The sequence below is a fragment of the Nicotiana sylvestris genome, chromosome 5 (genome assembly GCF_000393655.2).
Source record: "Nicotiana sylvestris chromosome 5, ASM39365v2, whole genome shotgun sequence".
Lineage (NCBI taxonomy): Eukaryota > Viridiplantae > Streptophyta > Magnoliopsida > Solanales > Solanaceae > Nicotiana > Nicotiana sylvestris.
In genome coordinates this window covers 101617978-101642289 of record NC_091061.1, presented here as the reverse complement: position 1 = coordinate 101642289, position 24312 = coordinate 101617978, and the positions used below count along the sequence as shown (strand labels likewise).

General features: G+C 37.4%; 3 protein-coding genes across 3 annotated transcripts in view; 2 read left to right on the top strand and 1 right to left on the bottom strand.

Annotated features, from left to right (window-relative positions):
* Positions 1-12722, top strand: part of LOC104213222 (uncharacterized) — a 46960-nt gene extending 34238 nt beyond the window's left edge. Inside the window, exons 9-11 of the mRNA XM_070146645.1 lie at positions 12178-12252; positions 12392-12499; positions 12652-12722. The gene's annotated coding sequence lies outside the window, so the exon portion shown is untranslated. The remainder of the gene's footprint in view (positions 1-12177; positions 12253-12391; positions 12500-12651) is intronic.
* Positions 10409-13615, top strand: LOC104220053 (uncharacterized). The gene is made up of 3 exons (XM_070146644.1): positions 10409-10799; positions 10883-11943; positions 13298-13615. The coding sequence occupies exons 1-3, from the start codon at positions 10409-10411 to the stop codon at positions 13613-13615; spliced, it is 1770 nt and encodes a 589-aa protein (XP_070002745.1).
* A 3760-nt stretch (positions 13616-17375) lies between these two features.
* LOC104231519 (GCN5-related N-acetyltransferase 8-like) lies at positions 17376-18289 on the bottom strand. Its single transcript, XM_009784533.2, has one exon. It carries the CDS (start codon positions 18247-18249, stop codon positions 17542-17544), a length of 708 nt encoding a protein of 235 aa, XP_009782835.1. The 5' UTR covers positions 18250-18289; the 3' UTR covers positions 17376-17541.
* Between the last annotated feature and the right edge of the window lie 6023 nt (positions 18290-24312).

Genomic DNA, 24312 nt, shown 5'->3' with positions numbered 1-24312 from the left:
AGTGAAAACCCTTCGGGCACTACAAGTCGAATAAGATTGAGAATCAGAGGGGGAATCGCCAATTGAAGATCTTAAAAGATGATTGACGGCAGAGGATAGGCCACATACGCATGTCATGGCCATTAGAGTCGGTATCTGCGTTTGATAGATTTTTATTTATAGTTTCTTTTGTAAAAGAGTCATTCGTTTCCTTTGTCTTTTATTTTGTTTCTTTTATCTTTCTCCTTTCATAGAAAAATTCCCCAATAGAGTCTGTCGGGCCAGAACAAGTATGAAATGACTTCAAATATGCCATCAGCTTTTCAAGATGAGATCTGACTAGTACATCCAAATGGTATAGTCAGCAAGGAACAAGCGCGAGGCCAGTGTCAATAAAGATATCCCCAGCAAAAGGGAATTGACAAAAGGATTGACGAGCGTCAAGAGGGATATCCTTGCCAAAACCAAGGTTATAAACCTCAAAGACAAGGCCCGTGAACAAAGCAAGGAGAGCAGTGAGCATGATTTGGCGAAATCCATACTAGACTAAAAGGTCGGGGAAATGCCAGTTTCCAAGCTATGCCACAAAAGAAGAGGGATATCCCCAGCAGGAAGGGATTATCCCCAGCACATAATATCATCCCCAACAAGTCGTGGAGCACAGCGCAATGAAGGAGAAAGGGAAAGCAATCCCAATAGGAGTATCACAACCAACCACCATGTTTTAAACTAACAAATTTTGTTTGATTTGAAGCAGGTAAAGGAAATGGCATTGATGCCAGAACTGCATGCCACAAGGGATATTATCAAACTGGGGCAGAAAATTTTCCTTCCATTTAGAAAATTTTCTGGAAGTCAGGTACCCCCAGCTGATAACATTTTGCCCCCCCCCCCGATAGGTAAGTAAATAATCCCAACAGTATTATCCCTAGTAGGTTTGAGGAGTCCAACACAAGTTTGGTGAAAATCGGTATCCTCAGCGGTTCCTTTCAGGTTAAGGCAAAACAAGTCTCAAAGGAGTTAGTCTTCAAAGGAAGAAGCTAATAATAATAATGATAAAAAAAAAATAAAAAATAAAATGGGGAAGGTAGAAAGGGAAATCCATCCCAATCCCCAGCAAGTATTCGGGGTAAGACATTTTCAAGTCTTAAGGATATGTTGGGTTCATCCACCCTCAAATAAGATATTTTGGGTTCATCCGCCCTCAAATAGGATATTTTGGGTTCATCCGCCCTCAAATAGGATATTTTGGGTTCATCCGCCCTCAAATAGGATATGTTGGGTTAATCCGCCCTCAAATAGGATATGTTGGGTTCATCCGCCCTCAAATAGGATACTTTGGGTTCATCCGCCCTCAAATAGGATATGTTGGGTTAATCCGCCCTCAAATAGGATATGTTGGGTTCATCCGCCCTCAAATAGGATACTTTGGGTTAATCCGCCCTCAAATAGGATATTTTGGGTTCATCCGCCCTCAAATAGGATATGTTGGGTTCATCCGCCCTCAAATAGGATACTTTGGGTTAATCCGCCCTCAAATAGGATATTTTGGGTTCATCCGCCCTCAAATAGGATATTTTGGGTTCATCCGCCCTCAAATAGGATATTTTGGGTTCATCCGCCCTCAAATAGGATATTTTGGGTTCATCCGCCCTCAAATAGGATATGTTGGGTTAATCCGCCCTCCAATAGGATATGTTGGGTTCATCCGCCCTCAAATAGGATATGTTGGGTTAATCCGCCCTCAAATAGGATATGTTGGGTTCATCCGCCCTCGAATAGGATATGTTGGGTTCATCCGCCCTCGAATAGGATATTTTGGGTTCATCCGCCCTCGAATAGGATATTTTGGGTTCATCCGCCCTCGAACTGGATATGTTGGGTTCATCCGCCCTCGAATAGGATATGTTGGGTTCGTCCGCCCTCGAACAGGATATGTTGGGTTCGTCCGCCCTCGAATAGGATATTTTGGGTTCATCCGCCCTCGAACAGGATATTTTGGGTTCATCCGCCCTCGAACAGGATATTTTGGGTTCATCCGCCCTCGAACAGGATATTTTGGGTTCATCCGCCCTCGAACAGGATATTTTGGGTTCATCCGCCCTCGAACAGGATATTTTGGGTTCATCCGCCCTCGAACAGGATATTTTGGGTTCATCCGCCCTCGAACAGGATATTTTGGGTTCATCCGCCCTCGAACAGGATATTTTGGGTTCATCCGCCCTCGAACAGGATATTTTGGGTTCATCCGCCCTCGAACAGGATATTTTGGGTTCATCCGCCCTCGAACAGGATATTTTGGGTTCATCCGCCCTCGAACAGGATATTTTGGGTTCATCCGCCCTCGAACAGGATATTTTGGGTTCATCCGCCCTCGAACAGGATATTTTGGGTTCATCCGCCCTCGAACAGGATATTTTGGGTTCATCCGCCCTCGAAAAGGATATTTTGGGTTCATCCGCCCTCGAATAGGATATTTTGGGTTCATCCACCCTCGAACAGGATATGTTGGGTTCATCCGCCCTCGAACAGGATATTTTGGGTTCATCCGCCCTCGAACAGGATATTTTGGGTTCATCCGCCCTCGAACAGGATATTTTGGGTTCATCAGTCCTCGAACAGGATATTTTGGGTTCATCAGCCCTCGAACAGGATATTTTGGGTTCATCCGCCCTCGAACAGGAAATTTTGGGTTCATCCGCCCTCGAACAGGATATTTTGGGTTCATCCGCCCTCGAACAGGATATTTTGGGTTCATCCACCCTCGAACAGGATATTTTGGGTTCATCCGCCCTCGAACAGGATATTTTGGGTTCATCCGCCCTCGAATAGGATATGTTGGGTTCATCCGCCCTCGAATAGGATATTTTGGGTTTATCCGCCCTTGAATAGGATATTTTGGGTTCATCCGCCCTCGAATAGGATGTTATTTTCAAAATTATTGATGAAAACAGGCGCCCACCTGAATAACGAGAGGAATACATTTTGTCTTTTCATTTTTGATCCAGGCGCCCACCTGTATAACGAGAGGAATACGTTTCAGTCTTTAAATTTCATAACAGGCGCCCACCTGAATAACGAGAGGAATACTTTTATGTCTTAGTTTAGACAGGAGCCCACCTAAATAACGAGAGGAATACTTTTTGTCTGTGCATTTCATATTTTAGGCGCCCACCTGTATAACAAGGGAATACATTTTGTGTCTTTACCATTAGGCGCCCACCTGTATAAAAAGGATAACATTCCACGTCTTTACCCATAGGAGATGCATTTCCTCCTAAGTTTGTTTCAGTTTCACCCATAGGAGATGCATTTCCTCCTAAGTTTGTTTTAGTTTCACCCATAGGAGAGGCATTTCCTCCTAAGTTTAGTTTTACCCATAGAAGATGAATTTCCTCCTAAGTTTGTTTTTTACCCATAGGAGATGTATTTCCTCCTAAAGTTTATTTTTACCCATAGGAGATGCATTTCCTCTTAAATTCATTTTACCCAATAGGAGACGCACTTCCTAAGCTTATTTCACCCAATAGGAGACGCACTTCCTAAGTTCAGTTGTACCAATAGGAGACGCACTTCCTAAGTTAAGTTTCACCGATAGGAGACGCACTTCCTAAGTTAAGTTTTACCAATAGGAGACGCACTTCCTAGATCCATTGTACCAATAGGAGACGCACTTCCTAAGTTTATTTCATCAATAGGAGACGCACTTCCTAAGATAAGTTTCACCAGTAGGAGACGCACTTCCTAAGATAGGTTTCACCAGTAGGAGACGCACTTCCTAAGTTAATTTCACCAGTAGGAGATGCACTTCCTAAGTTAATTTCACCAATAGGAGACGCACTTCCTAAGAATAATTTCACCAATAGGAGACGCACTTCCTAAGGAGACGCACTTCCTAAGATAAGATTCACCAAGAGGAGACGCACATCCTAAGATAAGATTCACCAAGAGGAGACGCACATCCTAAGTTAGTTTCACCAACAGGAGACGCACATCCTAAGTAAGTTTCACCAAGAGGAGACGCACATCCTAAGTTAGTTTCACCAACAGGAGACGCACATCCTAAGTAAGTTTCACCAAGAGGAGACGCACATCCTAAGTAAGTTTCACCAAGAGGAGACGCACATCCTAAGTAAGTTTCACCAAGAGGAGACGCACATCCTAAGTTAGTTTCACCAGAGGAGACGCACATCCTAAGTTAGTTTCACCAACAGGAGACGCACATCCTAAGTTAGTTTCACCAACAGGAGACGCACATCCTAAGTAAGTTTCACCAACAGGAGACGCACTTCCTAAGAATAGTTTCACCAATAGGAGACGCACGTCCTAAGGAGACGCACTTCCTAAGAATAGTTTCACCAATAGGAGACGCACGTCCTAAGGAGACGCACTTCCTAAGACAAGTTTCACCAATAGGAGACGCACTTCCTAAGTTTAGTTTCACTAATAGGAGACGCACTTCCTAAGGAGACGCACATCCTAAGTAGTTTCACCAATAGGAGACGCACTTCCTAAGTTTATTTTCACCAATAGGAGACGCACTTCCTAAGAATATTTCACCCAATAGGAGACACACTTCCTAAGTTTATTGTACCCAATAGGAGACGCATTTCCTTAAAGTTTAGTTTTGCCCATAGGAGACGCACTTCCTAAGTTTACTTTTACCCCATAGGAGACGCACTTCCTAAATTAAGATTTCACCCATAGGAGACGCACTTTCTAAATTATTTTCATTCATAGGAGACGCACTTCCTAGTTCAAAATTATTAAGGTTTCACCCATAGGAGACGCACTTCCTAAGACTATTTTACCCCTAGGAGACGCACTTCCTAAGTTTAATTTCGTGCATAGGAAACACACTTCCTAAATTAAGTTTTCATTATTAGGAGACACACTTCCTAGTCTGGTTCGCTCAGTTTATACTTTTGCTTTAGGAGACGCACTTCCTAGTCTGGTTCATTTGAGATTTCATCCTTAGGAGATGCACTTCCTAGTTTGATTCATTTTAAGTTCGACCATAGGAGACACACTTCCTAGTCTAGTTTATTGAAGTTTACCCGTAGGAGACGCACTTCCTAATCGAGGTCTTTCAAATTTTTAGGAGACGCACTTCCTAAATCGAGATTTTATTCATTGGAGACGCACTTCCTAGTTCTAGTCACTGAAGTTTTCACCCTTAGGAGACGCACTTCCTAGTTTAGCTCATTCCGATTCAACCATAGAAGACGCACTTTCTAGTTTGAGTCATTGAGGTTTTTATTTTAGCAGACACATTTGATAGCAAGAATTTTGGTTTTACTCATAGGAGATACACATCCTAGCCTAGTCTTTAGTTTACTCTCATCATTGCATCAGTAGTGTAAGTGAGTTACAATTTTGCTAACGACTCACAAATCTTCCCAGTACAAACTAGGTTAGGAAATTTTGTTAGTTTTGTTTGTTTTGATTGTCAGGGACCCGCCTGTAGAACGGAGTTTGGGGTATGTCAAAGATCGAAGAAGTCAGGAGTCCGCCTGTAGAACGGAGGAACAATTTTCAAGATCAAGCAGTGACCCACTGGAAAACAGAAGGTTACAACAGAAATCCCCAGCATTCAATCCAAGTTAGAAGCTCGCCTCAAGAATGCGAATCAATAGTCTGGGATAATCAATAGAAGCTGGTCACAAAAAACAAAAACAAGAAAAAAAGAGGAAAAAAGAAAAAGAAAAAGAACCCAAATTACGAAAGTGGAGAACAAATGTGGTCTGCTCAAGAACTAGCACCTACAACTAGCAAGTATCAAGGTTCAAATCCAAAGTCTGTATGAAGCACCATTCAAGACTCAAGACCAAGTTTCAGAAGACTTAAAGATAGGAATCCTTGTAACTAGTAGCTGATAGGCTTAGTTAGTCTTTTTCAGTTTTCATTTTTGTTGTAATGACAGGACCGCGGACCGGAACCTCAACGGAACGGCACCTCGATCGGCTCTTCACCTCGATACACTTTACCATCTCTCTCATTTCCGAACTACACGTGGCCTGATTCCTGTATAACCAAGGATATGTAGGCAGCTCAGATACCAGGGCTCGGTCACATTCCCTTCCTTTCCTTAGTGTAGTCCGTCCAAGTAATGGTCGGGTCAAAAACATGTCTAGTCGTTCTTTGTCGGAAAACTCTTCGTGTTTCCAGTCAAAGAGGGGCAGCTGTAGACACCGGATTTTTGACCCTCCCCGAGAATTTTCACATTTTTAGCGTGAATATGTGAAATTGGGTCTAATATAGCCATTTTAACTATTTTTACTTTATTTCGTTGCAAAAAGAAAAATTACAAAAAATATATATATAAATTTTAGTTTATGTATTTCTCATAAACTTGAAAAAATACAAAAAATTGCACTTTATTTTTGTACTTTATATAATTTCGAAAATCGCCAAAAATATAATTCTATTAATGTTTTGTAGTCATTTTAATTTTTGAAAATATACAAAAAAATATTACTTTATATTTTATCTTTATATAAAAAACGAAAATTACAAAAAATAGTTTTATTAATACTTTGTAGCTATTTTAAATCTTAAAAAATATTTAAAAAAAAAGATATAGTTTTGTTTTAAATAACTAGTCTTATTTTAGTAGCTATTTTGCTTACATAGGATTAGTAAGCAACGTCGTGTTCTTATTCTCGGATCCGGGCAAAAGAATAATATTCGGGTTCAAACTACCCGGTTTTAAGCCTAATTTTCGGGCCTAGCCCATAATAAACCGAGTCCATGACACATGGGGAACCCCACCACGCGTGGGGAACACAAGCCTCGAACCCCACCACGCGTGGGGCTCATTTTTCTGGGCAAATGGGCACAAATACACGGACTGAAAGTTTTGAAAGGAGGACTTTTTGAAAAAATTGAAAACGGACAGATTTTGAAAGAAGAAGCATTGTTCATGCTTCTTCCTGAAGAAAGTAAAACAAAAACCCTACGCCCCTCCACGTCCAAAAATGACCACTCCCTCACGTCTTAGAACCCTACCCCGAAAAACCAGTCGAAACCCCGTCTCCTCCCAAACCACCACCCAAACCACCTCCGACCAGCTCCCCCCGACGCCTAAACCGCCGGACCCCCCTTCGAGCAGCAGCAACAGCTGCTGCTGCTGCTTCACATTCATCTTCTTCTTCCTTCCCTCAAGAAACCCTAGCAAAACCCTACACCAAGCAGAACTTTCCACCACCATAAACAACACCGTCGCAGCTGCTTCTGCTTCCTCCATCACCACCATCAACAAACCACCATTTTTACCCACCCAGCGACGCCCCAGCTGACCCAACTCCATCGTCGTCACTGTCCCGCTTGCCTCATGTCCGAACGCCACCACAAACGACGCCCAGCTCCTCCGAACATTTACCATCGTCGTTACCACCTCCGAACTTCCCCACCTCCATGAAACCACCGTAGTTTCTCCTTCCTCAAGCCAAACGACCCACCACCACTGCTTCAGCTGTTCTGTCCAAAACACGACAACCAATCAGCCATGTTATCGCTGTTCTTTCACTGTCGTTGTGCAGTCCGTTGAGGTCGTCTTTGTTCGTCGAGGTCCGGCGCGTCGAGGTTGTTCGTTGAAGTCGATGTTGAGGTTTGGTCCATGGCTCTATGCGTTTCTGTTTATTCAGGTTAGTAAACCTCGATGTATTAGATAAAGAAACTTTACGTTAAATGTTCGAAGATGCAATATATAAATTGATATGATAATTTTCTGCTTATGTTTTCATCGTACGCATTTTTGCTCATTTTGTGTTATGTGATTCTTGTTTATTCGATGTCATTCAATTAAGTTGGACTAGTTGTTTTATGACACAAGTTTGACGTTAATTTGTTCGTCCTTTCCTTCGCTTAGTTCATTCGGAAAAAAAAATTATTATTAATATATGTTGTTACTACTCCCGAAACACTCATTCGCTAAAACTCTTTTTATTAAACTTCCAACAAGTTATGAGATTTTAGTTGTAAAGAAGCTGTAAGGTTTAGTATGGTTAAAGGCATAAAAACGGCATCCTTTAAAAATAAAATAAAAAAATAAATAAAAAATGAGACGAGCCTCGCCAAATAAAAGAGACAAATTGCGGGGCCCTCAAAAAATATATGTATTAAATACTTAGATTCCGGGACGGGCCGTTTAGCAAATTTCACGGCCCTACCAAAAAATAATAATAATGCGCTAGTTGCTTTAGGCGCGCCTTTAATAATGTTATCTCCCTAAACTCGGGTGCACATTTATGTGACCCAAATCCAAATCTCAATGAAATCGAAATGTGTCTCTAATCACGGGTACATTGACTGTGACGTGGTCTGAGATGCATTTCCATGACGTTGTAAATTCCTTTTATTAATAAAATGAGATGAGCCTCGACAAACAAAAAATGTAGAAGCTGCGGGGCCCTCTAAATGTATATATATTAAAACACTTAGAATTCGGGACAGGCCGTTTAGCGAATTTTACGGCCTTCCCCAAAATAACAATACGCTAGTTGCGTTAGGCACGTCTTTAATAATTTATCTTCCGTAATTCGGGTGCACATTTATGTGACCCAAATCCAAATCTCAACCAAGTCGAGATATGTCAAACAACCATGGGTGCATTGATGTAACGTGGTTCGAGGTGTGTTTTAAGCGATGTTCATATTTCTTTTAAAAACAATAATAATAAAGCGGTTAAAATATAAAATTTGCACATAAGTTCATATTTGTATAAAATCAGATAATCAAGCCGAATATAATAGTTGAGCGACCGTGCTAGAACCACGGAACTCGGGAATGCCTAACACCTTCTCCCGGGTTAACAGAATTCCTTATCCGGATTTCTGGTACGCAGACTGTAATATGGAGTCATTCTTTTCCTCGATTCGGGATTCAAATTGGTGACTTGGAACACCCTAAATCTCCCAAGTGGCGACTCTGAAATAAATAAACCAATCCCGTTTCGATTGTCCTTTAATTGGAAAAAACTCCCCTGCACCCTCGCGGGTGCGTAAAAAGGAGGTGTGACACATATCACCTTGTGAAGATGCTTGGAGAATTTTTAAATTCCCAATACACCATAGAGAACCACCTGTAGAAAGGCTATCATTTCACCTACCAAATAATCAGACGGTGATATTTTCAGATGATGATCCAATTGATGCAGTTGTCAATAGACCAACCGTTAAGGAATCTATGTTTTTAAGCTAGTTTGAAGCTAATAAGACATTTCGTGAAGCAAGAGAATTGACTTATGCAGAATTCCCTCTAAAGTTTGTGTGGAAACAAAACCTAAAAAGATGGGAAAAAAGAAGAATATCTGCATTTTCTATTGGCAGAATATTCTTTGTTCCACCTGGCTCTGGCGAGCAATATTACCTTAGATTGTTGTTGAATGTCATTAAAGGTCCAAAGAGCTATGAGGATTTAAAAAAGTCAACGGTTGTGATCATGAGACTTTTAGAGATGCATGTTATGCTCTGGGTTTATTAGATGATGACAAGGAATACGTGGATGCTATAATGGAAGCAAGTAATTGGGGAATGACATTATATCTTAGGCAATTATTTGCTATGCTACTTTTATCAAATTCAATGTCATGTCCAGAAAGTGTTTGGCAAGCAACATGGCATTTACTATCAGAAGATATCCTTCATGAAGAAAGAAGAATATTGGATCACTCAGGTACTTATTTAATGCTTACAATTTTGAGTTATGATATGATACTTATGAAGGATGGCCGATTTGCTTAACTTTATTAATTAATTTTCTTTTTAATTACTTCATTCATATTAATCTGATTGTTCATTTCTTTCTACTTTTTTATTTTCCAACTTCATTCAAAATTCACTCAACAACTTAATGTTCGTTAAACAATATTTTGTTGTGTTGTTTTTTTACTATAGTGTTGTGTTTAGCTCATAGGAATAATATTGGTACTAATTAATGTACTTTTCGGACATAAATACTAATAGAAAATTAATGCATGGTATTTAATGCCCTAAAGCTTCGGAAAAGCCTATAATCGCTCTTATGCATTCTCTACTTTAATTGAAAATATTGCAATTAATTTTTTTTGGATAGCAAAATTGATTTTTTTGATACATTACGAATAATAAAATGCATCTTCACATTATTAGTAATTTTTAAAAATAAAATGAACCACATGGTTTGGACTATATTATTACTTCAAATTCTATATACGTTAAATGTGCTTTAAATTAACGTAAACTACTATTTAACACTATGCTTTTCGTTAATTTTATTATTAATTTGATGTGGCTAAACTAAACTTTACAATTTCATTGTATTTAATTCTTTTATATTTTAATGTTATTTCAGAAGCTGACCTAACAGATGAAGAATTGAAAAATCGTTGTTTGCAAAAGCTTGAATTTTTTTGAAAGGTTGTGGAAGAAGTTTTCAGGATTTTCCAACAATGCCAAGGCCTGTTTATAATATGGAAGAAGTTGACAACAGTAACAGATTAATACGGGATGAATTGCGTTATAATAAACGCACTTTGACAGAGGAGCATCAACAATTAGTAAAGAATTTGACAGATGAGCAAAAGTTAGTTTATGAAAAAATAATAAGTGATGTGAATGAAGAGAAAGGTGGATTTTTCTTTTTATATGGTTTTGGAGGAACAGGCAAGACTTTTATTTGGAGAACTCTATCTTCTGCCATAAGATCTAAAGGAGATATTGTGTTAACTGTTACATCTAGCGGGATTGCATCTTTGTTATTACCAGGTGGTCGAACAGCTCATTCAAGATTTGTGATTCCTCTAAATGTAACTGAAGATTCAACATGTAATATCAAGCAAGGTACTCCTTTAGCAAATTTAATTATTAAGGCAAAGTTGATTATTTGGGATGAGGCACCCATGATGCATAGATATGTTTTGAAGCTCTTGATAAAACTTTAAGAGATATTCTTAGGTTTAAAGATGCATCCAATTTACACCGACCATTTGGAGGTAAAACAATTGTTCTTGGTGGTGACTTCAGACAAATATTACCTGTCATTCCAAAAGGTAGTAGACAAGATATTGTTAATGCTTCTCTCAATTCTTCTTATTTATGGCCACACTGTCAACTCTTAAAGTTAACAAAGAATATGAGATTGCAAGGTAATGAAATAGGGACACATCTAGATGAGTTGAGAGTTTTTTCAGATTGGGTTTTGGCAATTGGTGATGGTATAGTTGGTACTTCTGTTGAGGGCAATGAAAAAGTCCTAATACCAGATGATCTTTTGATAAAACAATCTGTTGATCCAACATCTGCAATTGTAGAAAGTACATATCCGGATTTCAACAGTCGTTGCAATAATATAGGATACCTCCAGCAAAGAGCCATCCTTACTCCAACTCTTGATATGGTGGAATCAATCAACGAATATATGATTTCTCTTAATCAAAGTTATGAGAAATCTTATTTGAGTTCCGATACAATCTGCAGCTCTGACAATACTTATTCAGCACTGGAACATGTACACACTCCTGAATTCTTAAATACAATTAAATGTTATGGAGTTCCAAATCATGCTCTTACTCTAAAGGTTGGTATTCCAGTAATGTTATTAAGAAATATTGATCAGTCAGCAGGATTATGTAATGGAACAAGGTTAATCATAACTAAACTTGGAAATCAAGTTATTGAAGCCAAGGTATTAGCAGGACAGATGGCCGGACAAAAAGTGTTTATTCCAAGAATGACATTGACTCCATCTGATGCTAGAATTCCCTTTAAATTCCAGCGAAGACAATTTCCAATCATTGTTTCTTTTGCCATGACAATCAACAAAAGTCAAGGACAGTCATTGTCTCACGTGGGTTTATTTTTGAAGAAACCAGTTTTTACACATGGACAACTATATGTTGCTCTTTCTCGGGTGACAAGCAGAAAGGGATTAAAAATTTTGGTTTGTGATGATGATGGGCAAATAACTAATGAAGCTACAAATGTTGTATTTAAAGAAGTTTTTCGAAATTTAGTCTGACACTCGAAAGATAATCAATGTCTTTTTTGAGGTTTAAGTACTACTTTTGTTGCTGAGATTCATTAACCAAGTGCGACAATAGTTGTTGATAAGATATCTGAAACATGTAATACGCTTTACTTTTTTGTTCTTTTTTTATATCTTTCTCTATTTCTCTATTCTATATATAAATTAACATTTCATAAAATGTTGCAAATACAGATCTGTCAGGATTTGCCATAACATGGATTAACGGGACTTCTTACATCGCATTTGTGAAGAAGCACAGAATGTCATGTACGAATTTTTTCTTTTTCCCTTTCATGTTCAGTTATGTTAATTACAACAGAATATATGCTGGATTTTACAATATTCTATTCACAATGACTAAGTAAATGCAATTTGTTTTCGTTTTCTTATTCTCTGCATTTTTTAGTTTTGTAATGTCGATTTCAAAGAGGGGATTGTCACTGGAGATTAAATTTGGCCACTGCTTCAAATTTGGCATTAGTACTGGAGATGAAGTTCAATGTCAGCTTTCAAGGTGATTGGATATCTACCTTCTGTGTGTACTTATGATATCATATCCTCATTATAAGATAGCTAGATGTTTTCCCTCTTATTTTTCTAAAACATAATTAACATTTTAATTTTAATTCGCGCCGTCTTTTCCATTCACAAACCTTATTTTGCTAGGTGGAGTGATGTCGTTTAATGATGGTGGTCCTTCATTTAAATCCCAAGCCCAGATTCTCAAAGGTCCATTTCTCCATTTTCTATATTTAATTTCTGAATATTACATTATGCGGCATTAAATTGAGTGAAGAACATGTGTAATTCTCTGTGTCGCTACTTCGCGATTCAATACATGTGCTTTTATGTCATTTTTAATTGTTAAAAGTAGTATATTGAAGATTAGCTGCAACAAAATGCTATAAAAATGTAGACGATAACTTGCTCTGGCATCCCATAGAGAATGAGGATGGGGAATTATGCATTTGCATAAGTAATTACCTGTGTATCAAATAGTATTGTTATTTTTATATCAACGAAAGTAGTTACCTATGTCATTATGTATTTACTTTTGCTATTTTTATTTTTGAGCTGGAAGAAGCAGCATTTTGGACTTTTTTGCAGATGTTTTGGGGCTGAATTTAGGTGTGCTTTCATGGATATTTGCAGGTCGTTTTACTGCTGCGTTTTCGAAGAATTTAAGCTGCGTTCTTGGCTGATTTTCAGAAGTTACGGGGGTACGGGGGCTATTTTGAGTGATGTTTTGGGGTGAGTTTTGCCGCAGATCTTATGGCCATTTTTCGCTAAGTTTTGACTGCTCTTGGTCCAGATTTCTGGACTGTTTTTGAGCGATTTCGGCAGTAAGTTTCAGCTGGAATTTTTTGACTATTTTTGGGTGAGAAAGTTGCAGCGTTTTGGACTGTTTGCTGCTGATTTTCACAGCTTTTTGGAGTATTTTGGGGCTGTTCTAAGGTGGAGTTTGCAGCTGGTTTGTGTGGGTTTAAGGTGGAAGAAGAAGGTTGTGAAAATGAACGATTTTTGTGCTCCTCAAACAGTTGTTGTTGCTGCATTTTTACTGCTACAGATTGGTGTTTTGGGTTATGTTTTGCTGAGGTTTTTGGCTGTATGTTTAATGGAGATTTCATGATTTTTTCTCACAATATCTCGAGGGATGATTCTTCTGTATAGTATATGCATCTTTCGAGTTCAAAGAGTAAGCTTACGTGCAATAAGGTTTATATGTTGGGTTGCCTTTGCACTGTGTATGCTGAAGTATTTGTCAGAAGTACAATCGAGTTTAGTTTGTTTCACCTATACTTATTACTTACTGTGTTGTAACATCTTCCTCGCATTATCCCTTGCTTAATTTACATCATTGTCTCTCTTTTTTTCTTTGTATATAGAGTCTATATTCAAGGACAAGTGCTGATTCACATTACGTTTTGGTTAGTGATGTCATTCAATTTATCTATGCAGATTACATCTTCATTTAGAGCAATGGGTCCTTTAATTAATTTCATCCATACTTTTGACCATCCTTGCGAACAGTTCCATCTTTTTTGGTAGAGTTCATCACACCAATTGCGAAGGTGAATTTTTTTACCTTTTCTTAAATAGTCAAAGTACCTCAGTCATGTTCAGAAGTAGTAAACACATTAGTCTACAAATTGCTATTTTGGAGGATACTCATTAAAGTGGGAAGATACTGTTATTTTTTAACATGTCTGAGTATGAGTCATGAAGATAGAGTTTAGGTGCCAATTGTACAACAGTTATTGAGGAGTAGGAATGAAATGCTTTTATTATAAAATGCAACGTCAATATATGAAAAGAAAGGAAACTGACTGAATCCATTCTCGGCGAGGAAATTGAAAGTGTGATTTAATTTGTCTTTTGGTTTTTATTTTTTATTTTTTTAATACGGTCAATAAATTTAGTCTGCAATATATATCCGTTTCTAATATTTCTTCCGCATTACTCAAATGTCTAAGATGTTTTCATATACTCATATTTTGAGTGATAATCGATCTACTCATTTTTTTTTTGTCTTTTACTGTTGTGATACAACAAGATTCTTTCTCAATATGCTAACTCCTAAGTTCTACTACTTCATTATTTGATTCTGTTCTTTTTTACTTTGATAGGAAATGTATGATCAAAGTCACTAATACATTGCTTATGACTTCTCCAATTAATGTTCGAATTGTTAATTTGTTCTCACGGCTGGGAAAATTTGTTATTTGGTTATCTGATCGAAATGAGGAGCAAGGGAGAAAAGATTATTCATCATGTAGAGCTCTGCAGTTTGGTGGTAGAGTAATTACCTGTTATCAAATATTGTTATTTTCATATCAACAAAAGTAATTACCTGTGTCATTATCTCTTTAGTATTGACATTTTTATTTTTGCGTTAAACTATTGATTAGAGGTGCAATATTTTTGTTGATTATTACTTGGTTACTTAAGAGAATTGTAGTGTCCTATTATGGACTTGAGTATTTCTCGAGGGATGATTTTTTCAGGCTATTGTTTAGCCATTATATTTGCTATTGCACATGTTCTATTTGTTGTGTGTGGCCTACTTTGAAGGATGGGAATTTATCAAGATTAAAGCCACTATGTGGTTTCTGTTGGAGCTACTTAAAATAATATTTTGTGCAAGTTGGTGCACCCATATTAACCTTCGTTCGAGACAGGAGCTGAAATAAGATTTTAACCAAATGTGATGTCCTTTGTGTTTCTACTTGAGTCAAAAGTTTATGCATTTTCATGTGGACTAATCCTTTTAAAGCCAAATATTGACGTATCATTTCTCAGGTATGTTAAAATAGCTTTTGAGGATTGATGGTCCCTAACAACAAATTCATAGACATAACCCGATAGAATTCACCTATTTTTCTTTTCATTTAATTTTTTTATTGCAGTCATTAAATATAGTCTGTAATATGTATCTCTTTTTAATATTTCTCTATGCTCTTTTTTGTTTAAAATGATCCGCGCATCGCGCGGGTAAGTATACTAGTTTTGTAGAAAAACGCAGACACGACAACCAAGTCATACGAATTACAAGAGGAAGATTATTCCGTGTTTTTAGATATTTGTAAAATTGTGTGCGCTTTATTTGTGAGAATGAAAAAAAAATAGACAGGAATGAAATACAAAGCGTTGCAGGAGTTATCAGAGTGTAGGGATGGCTCGACATAATATGTGCCTAATAGCCCGTTTGGTCAAGCTGTAAAAATCAGCTTATTTTGAGAAGTGCTTTTTTTTCAAAAGTGCTTTTCTCAAAAGTATTTTTGGTGAGAAGCAGTTTGTGTTTGACTAATTAGTTTGAAAAGCACTTCTGAGCAGCGATTAGTGTTTGACCAAGCTTTAAAAAACTACTTCTAAATATATTTTTCTCAAAAGTGCTTCTCAAAAAAGTGCTTTTGGAGAGAAACTACTTTTTTCTGCTTCTCCAAAACTGCTTTTGCTTCTCCTCAGAAGCACTTTTTTTACTTTCAAAAGCTTGGCCAAACACCTCAATTTTTGGCCAAAAGTGTTTTTGGCAAAAAAAAAAACACTTTTGGCCAAAAAGAAGCTTGGCCAAACATACTATAAGGCGAAAATAAAAGTGAGGCTTTACATTTTTTTATAATTTTTTTACTCTTATAATTATCGAAATCTAGAGAAATTATAATTAATTTTAATTATTGTCAATGTCTAACCAATTTGTTTAATCTCTCTTATGTTATCATGTTGAACTTTATTGATTTAGTTTTGAATTTTTTTTCAACCGAGGCAACTGATATAGAAATTATTACCGATAATTGAATTAACACATTTTTTACCTGATTGAGTTTGCCAATTAGAGTATTCTACTACTTATAAAGTTTCTCTTAGCACTTTTAATTCTAAATATAAGTTGAGACAAATAATACGATAGTAACTACTATGTTTCAAGAATCATTCAATGTTAAGGATGAATATTAATAGTTATTTATCAAAGTAACTTAAAAATTTTCTACAAAGAACTCAAAGAATTGAGAAAAATTGTTCTAAACTAACATCGTAAGAAAATCGATTTAAAATTGGGATAAACTAAAGACAAAAAATAACTAATAACTACAATGTAAAACTTTTAGCTATAACTATTTTAACCAAATAAGTTAAAAATTCTATTAATAATGTATAATTATTAAATATTATATAAATTTTGGGGCCCCTAGGTATTTTGGGGCCTAAGGCCATGGCGTTATGCTGTGAGGAGCATTAAGGTGTGTAATAACCAAGTTTCGTTTCACTAGTATTTCTACTTTAGACCAAAGAGAAGAAAGAAAAAGAAGACGAAAATAGTATCGATTGAACAATGGGTTTATTTGGGCCAATGAGAGAGGGAGGTAAGAAGCTTTTGCAACATTCTACAGGTTTTACAAAGAATCAGAGAAAAGTAAGTCTGTCTAGCTTCTACAAGAAGCTTCCCATATTCTCTGGAAAATCAAAATCAAAAGGCCAGAAACTGACTCAGTCAGGGAGAGGTTTATGCCATAAGTCCTTTGAGCGATTGGTAAGTAGGGTGCAAATGGGTCAAAAACGGATAAATTATTCCATCCCAACCCGTATTTTAGGTGGATAAAAAATAAGTTATCCGGCCATGACTTCTAATTTCTAGTATCCCAAAGAACCCCAAATTTAAGACTTTACAAATATAAAAATTAAACACACTAGTTATCTATTTAGTTAACTATTTTTTAAATGGATAATATGATTCTTATCCATATTCGATCCATTTTTAAAAAGTTTATTATCCACACATTTTTATGGATAATGAGATAACTGATTTTTTTTAACCATTTTTTTGGCTAACCACAAATTTCCATATTGCTGCAAACACAGAATCACAATACATACAATAAATACACTGCAGCTGAAAGCAATTAGGAGAAGGAAATTAAAGGAAATTGAACAACAAAAAACCAAATCCCAAAAGTAGGTGAAATATCTTAATTAGATTGCTACTTAAAATCATTGTTAAAAAAGTGGAATTCCATACCACCATTAAATCTCCACACATAACAGTGGAAAATTAAAGATTCAAATGTTGACATTGGCAAAAGCTTCAAGGGCCCCACCAGTCAACCTACAAACCCTCCATTCCTGCAAAATTTGAGCCCCCATTTCCTCATAAAACTTGATCGCATTCACGTTCCAGTCCAGAACCACCCACTCCACTCTCCCATACCCCATCTTAGCCGCCTGAGCCGCCACAGCAGACAATAACAACCTCCCAAAACCCTTTCTCCTGTAACACTCCATCACAAATATATCCTCTATATAGAACCCAGGTTTCGCTAAAAATGACGAATAATTCGGGAAAAACAACACAAAACCAGCAACCACTTCATCATTTCCGCCTGATTTAAACATCTCAGCTTCCGGGTCGGATATCGGGAGATCCAGATTTATAGTCTTATGTATGGGGCTGAAATTGGTGCAGTTTTGGTTGTCGATAGGAAGGAAAGGGTTTTGGGAAACTTCGAGGAGGAAGATGGTGAAGGTAGTGAAGGGAGGCGGGGAGTTCTCAGGGAAGAGAGTGGCGGAGAGAGAAGATTCTGTCGCGGAGAAGAGGTGGGTGAGCCGCTCGAAGACGGCCATCTGGTGGATGAATTTGTGGATATGGGGAACGTCGGCGTTGGTGGCGAGGCGGATTCGGGAGAAGACCTGGTGGCCAGTAGGAACTAAGTCCTCACGGATGACAGCGGGAGCGGGTGTCGGCGACGGCGGAGGTGCAGCGGCGGCCATTTTCTAGGGGAAGTTGAAAAGAGAGAAAATTTTGTTCCGGTGAATTTGGGGGTTAATGGTTAGTGTGAATGTTGTTGTGGGATATATAGGGCGGTAAAATACCTAGAAATTGAAGGGAGAGAGAGGTAAAATAGAAAGAAAAAAAAAGCTTATGGATGTTCATTTAGTACTTCGTTGTAAATAATCTTCCTGAATAAGCTTATTCATATGAGATTCCACCGTAAATATGTTTATCTATTTAGTACTCTATTGGAAATACGGGTATAATAAGCTTATCCTTTCAGTACCCAGTTATGGATAAACATTACCCCCGGTAGAAGATTATCCATATCGGGTATAATAAGCTTATCCTTTCAGTACTCCGTTATGGATAAACATTGCTCTCAGTAGAAGATTATCCATATCTGGTATAGTAGCAGCTTACACAACAGCTTCCTTTCTTCTATAAATAGAAGAGATTTCAGTTCATTATGTACATCAGTTTGAATTCGAATAATATAACAGTTTCTCTCTATACTTGTCTTTACTTTACAGTCTTTATTTTATAACACGTTATCAGCACGAGACTCTGACATCTCGAGCAAATACTTTGAAAGTATTAGAGGTAAGAACTTTCTTTTCCTAAATAATGTCAAATCTTTCTAAACTTGAATTTGTAGCCCTGGATATATCGGGCAAAAGCTACATGTCTTGGGTGCTTGATGCTGAAATTCATCTTGATGCGATGGGTCTGGCAGACACCATCAAGGATAAAAATCAGGCATCAAACCAAGACCGTGCCAAAGCAATGATATTCCTACGCCATCACCTTGATGAGGGCCTGAAAATGGAATATCTCACTATTAAAGATCCAGTCATACTGTGGAATAATTTGAAAGATAGATATGACCACCTGAAGATGGTCGTTCTTCCACAGGCACGTTATGATTGGACTCATCTAAGGCTACAAGATTTTAAATCTATCAGTGAGTATAATTCTGCTATGTTCAGAATTATTTCCCAATTAAAATTATGTGGTGATAATATTACTGATCATGATATGTTGGAGAAAACTTTCACCACTTTTCATGCCTCGAATATGCTCCTGCAGCAGCAATATCGAGAGATGAGATTTAAAAAGTATTCTGAACTTATCTCACATCTTCTTATAGCAGAGCAACATAATGGGCTATTAATGAAAAATCATGAAAGCCGACCTATTGGTTCTTGTCCATTCCCTGAAGTGAATGAGACGAACTTCCACCAAGCTAAACGTGGAAGAGGTCGTGGCCCCAGTCGTGGTCATGGCCGTGGTCGGGGAAGAAACCCCAATCATGGTAATAATAATGCACCAAAGAAGCCTCCTCACCACCAGCAGTGGAAAAGGAAGGAACAAAAGCATGAAGCGGTGCAAGCGCCAAATGCAGAAAATGCATGCTATAGATGTGGAGGAAAAGGGCACTGGTCACGTACTTGTCGTACGCCAAAGCACCTGGTTGAGCTTTATCAAGCCTCCCTGAAGAAGACAGAGAAAAATGCTGAAGCAAATTTTATTTCTGAAGATAATTTAGACTTCATGCATTTGGATGTAGCTGATTACTTTGCACTCCCAGAAGGAGAAACAAGTCATGTAATCGGTAGTGAATCTGTAGAAATGTAAATATTTTAATTTTTGTTGTTTGTAATAGATAGTATGGTTATGTAATTGTTGTACATAAATAAAAGTTATGCTTTGATAATGATGTTTACTATAATATATTTTATTTATGTTATTTTGAAGAATATGGATAACCCTCAAATTATGTTTGGATCAAAGACAAATCATGAAGATATTTGTGTTATTGATAGTGGAACAACTCATGCCATATTCAACGATCAGAAATACTTTTCTTATTTGCATAAGGAAAAAGCAAATGTTTCAACAATTTCTGGTAATATAAGTTTGATTGAAGGCTCCGGAAGAGCCATAATATTTCTGTCTAAGGGAACAAAACTTATTATAGACAATGCATTGTTCTCCTCCAAGTCCCGAAGAAACTTGTTGAGTTTTATAGATATCCGCCGAAATGGGTATCATGTTGAGACAATAGATGAAATGAACAGGGAATATCTTTGTATTACAAAGAATATTTCTGGCCAGAAATGCATTGTAGAAAAGTTACCAACTTTATCTTCTGGCTTATACTATTCAAAAATTAGTACAATTGAAGCACACTCTATCGTAAACCAGAAGTTTACGGATTCAAATACTTTTGTGCTTTGGCATGGCCGTTTGGGCCATCCCGGATCAATAATGATGAGACGAATTACTGAAAATTCGAGTGGGCATCCATTAAAGAACTTGAAGATTCTTACAAATGACGAATTTTCTTGTGATGCTTGTTATCAAGGAAAAATGATCACTAGACCATCACCAATGAAGGTTGGTATTGAATCCCCTGCCTTTTTAGAGCGTATACATGGGGATATATGTGGACCTATTCACCCACCAAGTGGGTTGTTTAGATATTTTATGGTCCTAATAGATGCATCTTCAAGATGGTCTCATGTGTGCCTACTATCATCTCGCAACCTGGCGTTTGCAAAGCTATTAGCCCAAATAATTCGATTAAGGGCACAATTCCCAGATTATCCTATAAAGGCTATTCGCCTTGATAATGCTGGAGAATTCTCATCTCAAGCTTTTGATGATTATTGTCTATCCGTTGGGATAAAAGTTGAACATCCTGTAGCTTATGTTCATACTCAAAATGGCCTTGCAGAGTCATTTATTAAACGCCTGCAATTGATAGCAAGACCACTACTTATGAAAACAAAATTGCCCACTACTGCTTGGGGCCATGCTATCTTGCATGCAGCATCACTTATCCGTCTCAGACCGACACATTATAATAAATATTCTCCGTCACAATTAGTTTTTGGTCATGAACCAAATATTGCCCATCTACGAATTTTCGGATGTGCTGTATATGTGCCAGTAGCACCACCACAACGTAGTAAGATGGGACCACAGAGAAGGATAGGAATATATGTTGGGTTTGAATCACCCTCTATTATTCGCTATCTTGAACCATTGACAGGAGATTTATTTACTGCTCGATTTGCAGATTGTCGGTTTGATGAAACAAATTTTCCACAATTAGGGGGAGAGAAAAAGGAAATCAAAAGAGAAATTGTGTGGAAAATTTCATCATTATCTCACTTTGATCCCCGTACCCCTATATGTAATCAGGAGGTCCAGAAGATCATCCATTTACAGAATATAGCAAATCAAATGCCAGACGCATTTACTGATTTGAAAAGGATAACTAAGTCACATATCTCAGCAGAGAATGTGCCTATCCGAATTGATGTCCCAGTAGGACCATCTACTAGCATGAGAGATAGTGAACCTAAAGCACGCCTAAAGCATGGTAGGCCTTTGGGTTCTAAGGATCGAAATCCTCGAAAAAGAAAATCGACAAATGATCAAAACGATACTAAGAAGGGATCTCCTGAAGAGACCCAAAATCTGATTAGTTCTGAGATTCCTAAAGAAATTAATGAACCCGAAACTCATGTGAGTGAGGAACTTTTTATAAGTTCGATCGGTGATGGGATTAATTTAAATCGATCTGAAATAGTGGTGGATAATATTTTTGCATATAATGTTGCACTTAATATTATGCAAGATAGTGAGGATCTTGAACCTCGATCTGTCGAAGAATGTCGACAAAGATCTGATTGGCCAAAATGGCAAGAGGCAATTCAATCGGAATTGAAGTCACTTGCTAAAAGAGAGGTCTTTGGACCAGTAGTCCAAACACCTGCTGGTATAAAACCAGTTGGTCATAAATGGGTTTTTGTGCGAAAAAGGAATGATAAAAATGAAGTTGAAAGATACAAAGCTCGCCTTGTTGCACAAGGATTCTCACAACGACCTGGAGTCGATTTTGATGAAACATATTCACCTGTTATGGATGCCATAACATTTCGATATCTCATCAGTTTAGCACTACATGAAAAGCTTGAAATACATCTAATGGATGTAGTTACAGCTTATCTGTACGGTTCACTTGATAATGAAATTTATATGAAAATTCCTGAAGGATTTAAAATGCCTGAAGCAAAATCTCAGGAAATGTATTCAATCAGATTACAAAGATCTTTGTACGGTTTAAAGCAATCTGGGCGCATGTGGTATAATCGCCTTAGTGAATATTTGCTGAAAGAAGGTTACATAAATGATGTTATTTGTCCATGTATTTTTATAAAGAAAATGGCATCAGAATTTGTTATACTTGTTGTTTATGTTGATGACATAAATCTTGTTGGAACTCCAAAAGGCAATTGAATATCTTAAGAAAGAATTTGAGATGAAAGATTTTGGAAAGACAAAACATTGTCTTGGTCTGCAAATTGAACATTTAGCAGATGGGATCTTTATCCATCAATCTGCCTATACAAAAAGGGTCTTAAAACGCTTTTACATGGACAAAACGCACCCATTGAGTACACCAATGGTTGTTCGATCACTTGAAGTGAATAAGGATTTGTTCCGACCTCTAGAAGAGGACGAGGAACTCCTTGGTCCCGAAGTACCCTATCTCAGTGCAATTGATGCACTAATGTATCTTGCTAATGCTACAAGGCCCGACATAACATTTTCTGTTAATTTACTAGCAAGATATAGTTCTTCTCCTACACGGAGACATTGGAACGGGATTAAGCATATATTGCGATATTTAAAGGGAACTCTTGATATGGGTTTGTTTTATGCTAACAAAGATAGTGCAGACCTTGTTGGTTATGCAGATGCAGGTTATTTATCTGATCCCCATAAAGCTCGATCTCAAACCGGCTACGTATTTACATATGGAGGTACTATCATATCATGGCGCTCCACAAAGCAATCTATTGTTGCTACTTCTTCAAATCACGCTGAGATAATAGCTATTCATGAAGCAAGTAGGGAATGCGTATGGTTGAGATCAATAATTCATTTTATTCGAGAAAAATGTGGTTTGGAATGTGAGAAAAGACCCACAATTTTATACGAAGACAATGCTGCATGCATAGCCCAATTGAAGGGAGGATTTATAAAAGGAGATAGAACGAAGCACATTTCACCAAAATTATTCTACACACACGATCTTCAGAAAAGTGGTGACATTGATGTGCAACAAATCCGTTCAAGTGATAATCCAGCAGATTTATTCACTAAATCTTTGCCAACTTCAACTTTTGAGAAGATGGTATACAAGATTGGAATGCGGAGACTCAAATATTTGAAACAAGGTTTTCATCAGGGGGAGTAAAATACGCGATGCACTCTTTTTCCCTTACTAAGGTTTTTTCCCATGGGGTTTTCCTTATAAGGTTTTTAATGAGGCACCTAGCAATGCGTATTACTAAATATGTGTACTCTTTTTCCTTCACTAGGATTTTTTTCCCACGTGATTTTTCCTAGTGAGGTTTTAATGAGACACATTATCTTTTAATGAACAAGTGTTATAAATATATTATATTATGGATGTTCATTTAGTACTCCGTTGCAAATAATCTTCCTGAAGAAGCTTATCCATATGAGACTCCACCGTAAATATGTTTATCTATTTAGTACTCTATTGGAAATAAGCTTCCTGAAGAAGCTTATCACTTCGGTACTCGGTTATGGATAAACATTACCCTAGGTAGAAGATTATCCATACTGGGTATAATAAGCTTATCCATTCAGTACTCCGTTATGGATAAATATTGCTCTCAGTAGAAGATTATCCATATCTGGTATAGTAGCAGCTTACACAGCAGCTTGCGTAACAGCTTACACAGCAGCTTACACAGCAGCTTGTAATAGCAGCTTACACAGCAGCTTGTAGTAGCAGCTTACACAGCAGCTCGCGTAGCAGCTTACACAGCAACTTCCTTTCTTCTATAAATAGAAGAGATTTCAGTTCATTATGTACATCAGTTTGAATTCGAATAATATATCAGTTTCTCTATATACTTGTCTTTACTTTACAGCCTTTATTTTATAACAAGGCAGAGTTTGTACATCCGTTTTTACTTGATTGGATAACTGTTGATATTATTGAGTATATTTTT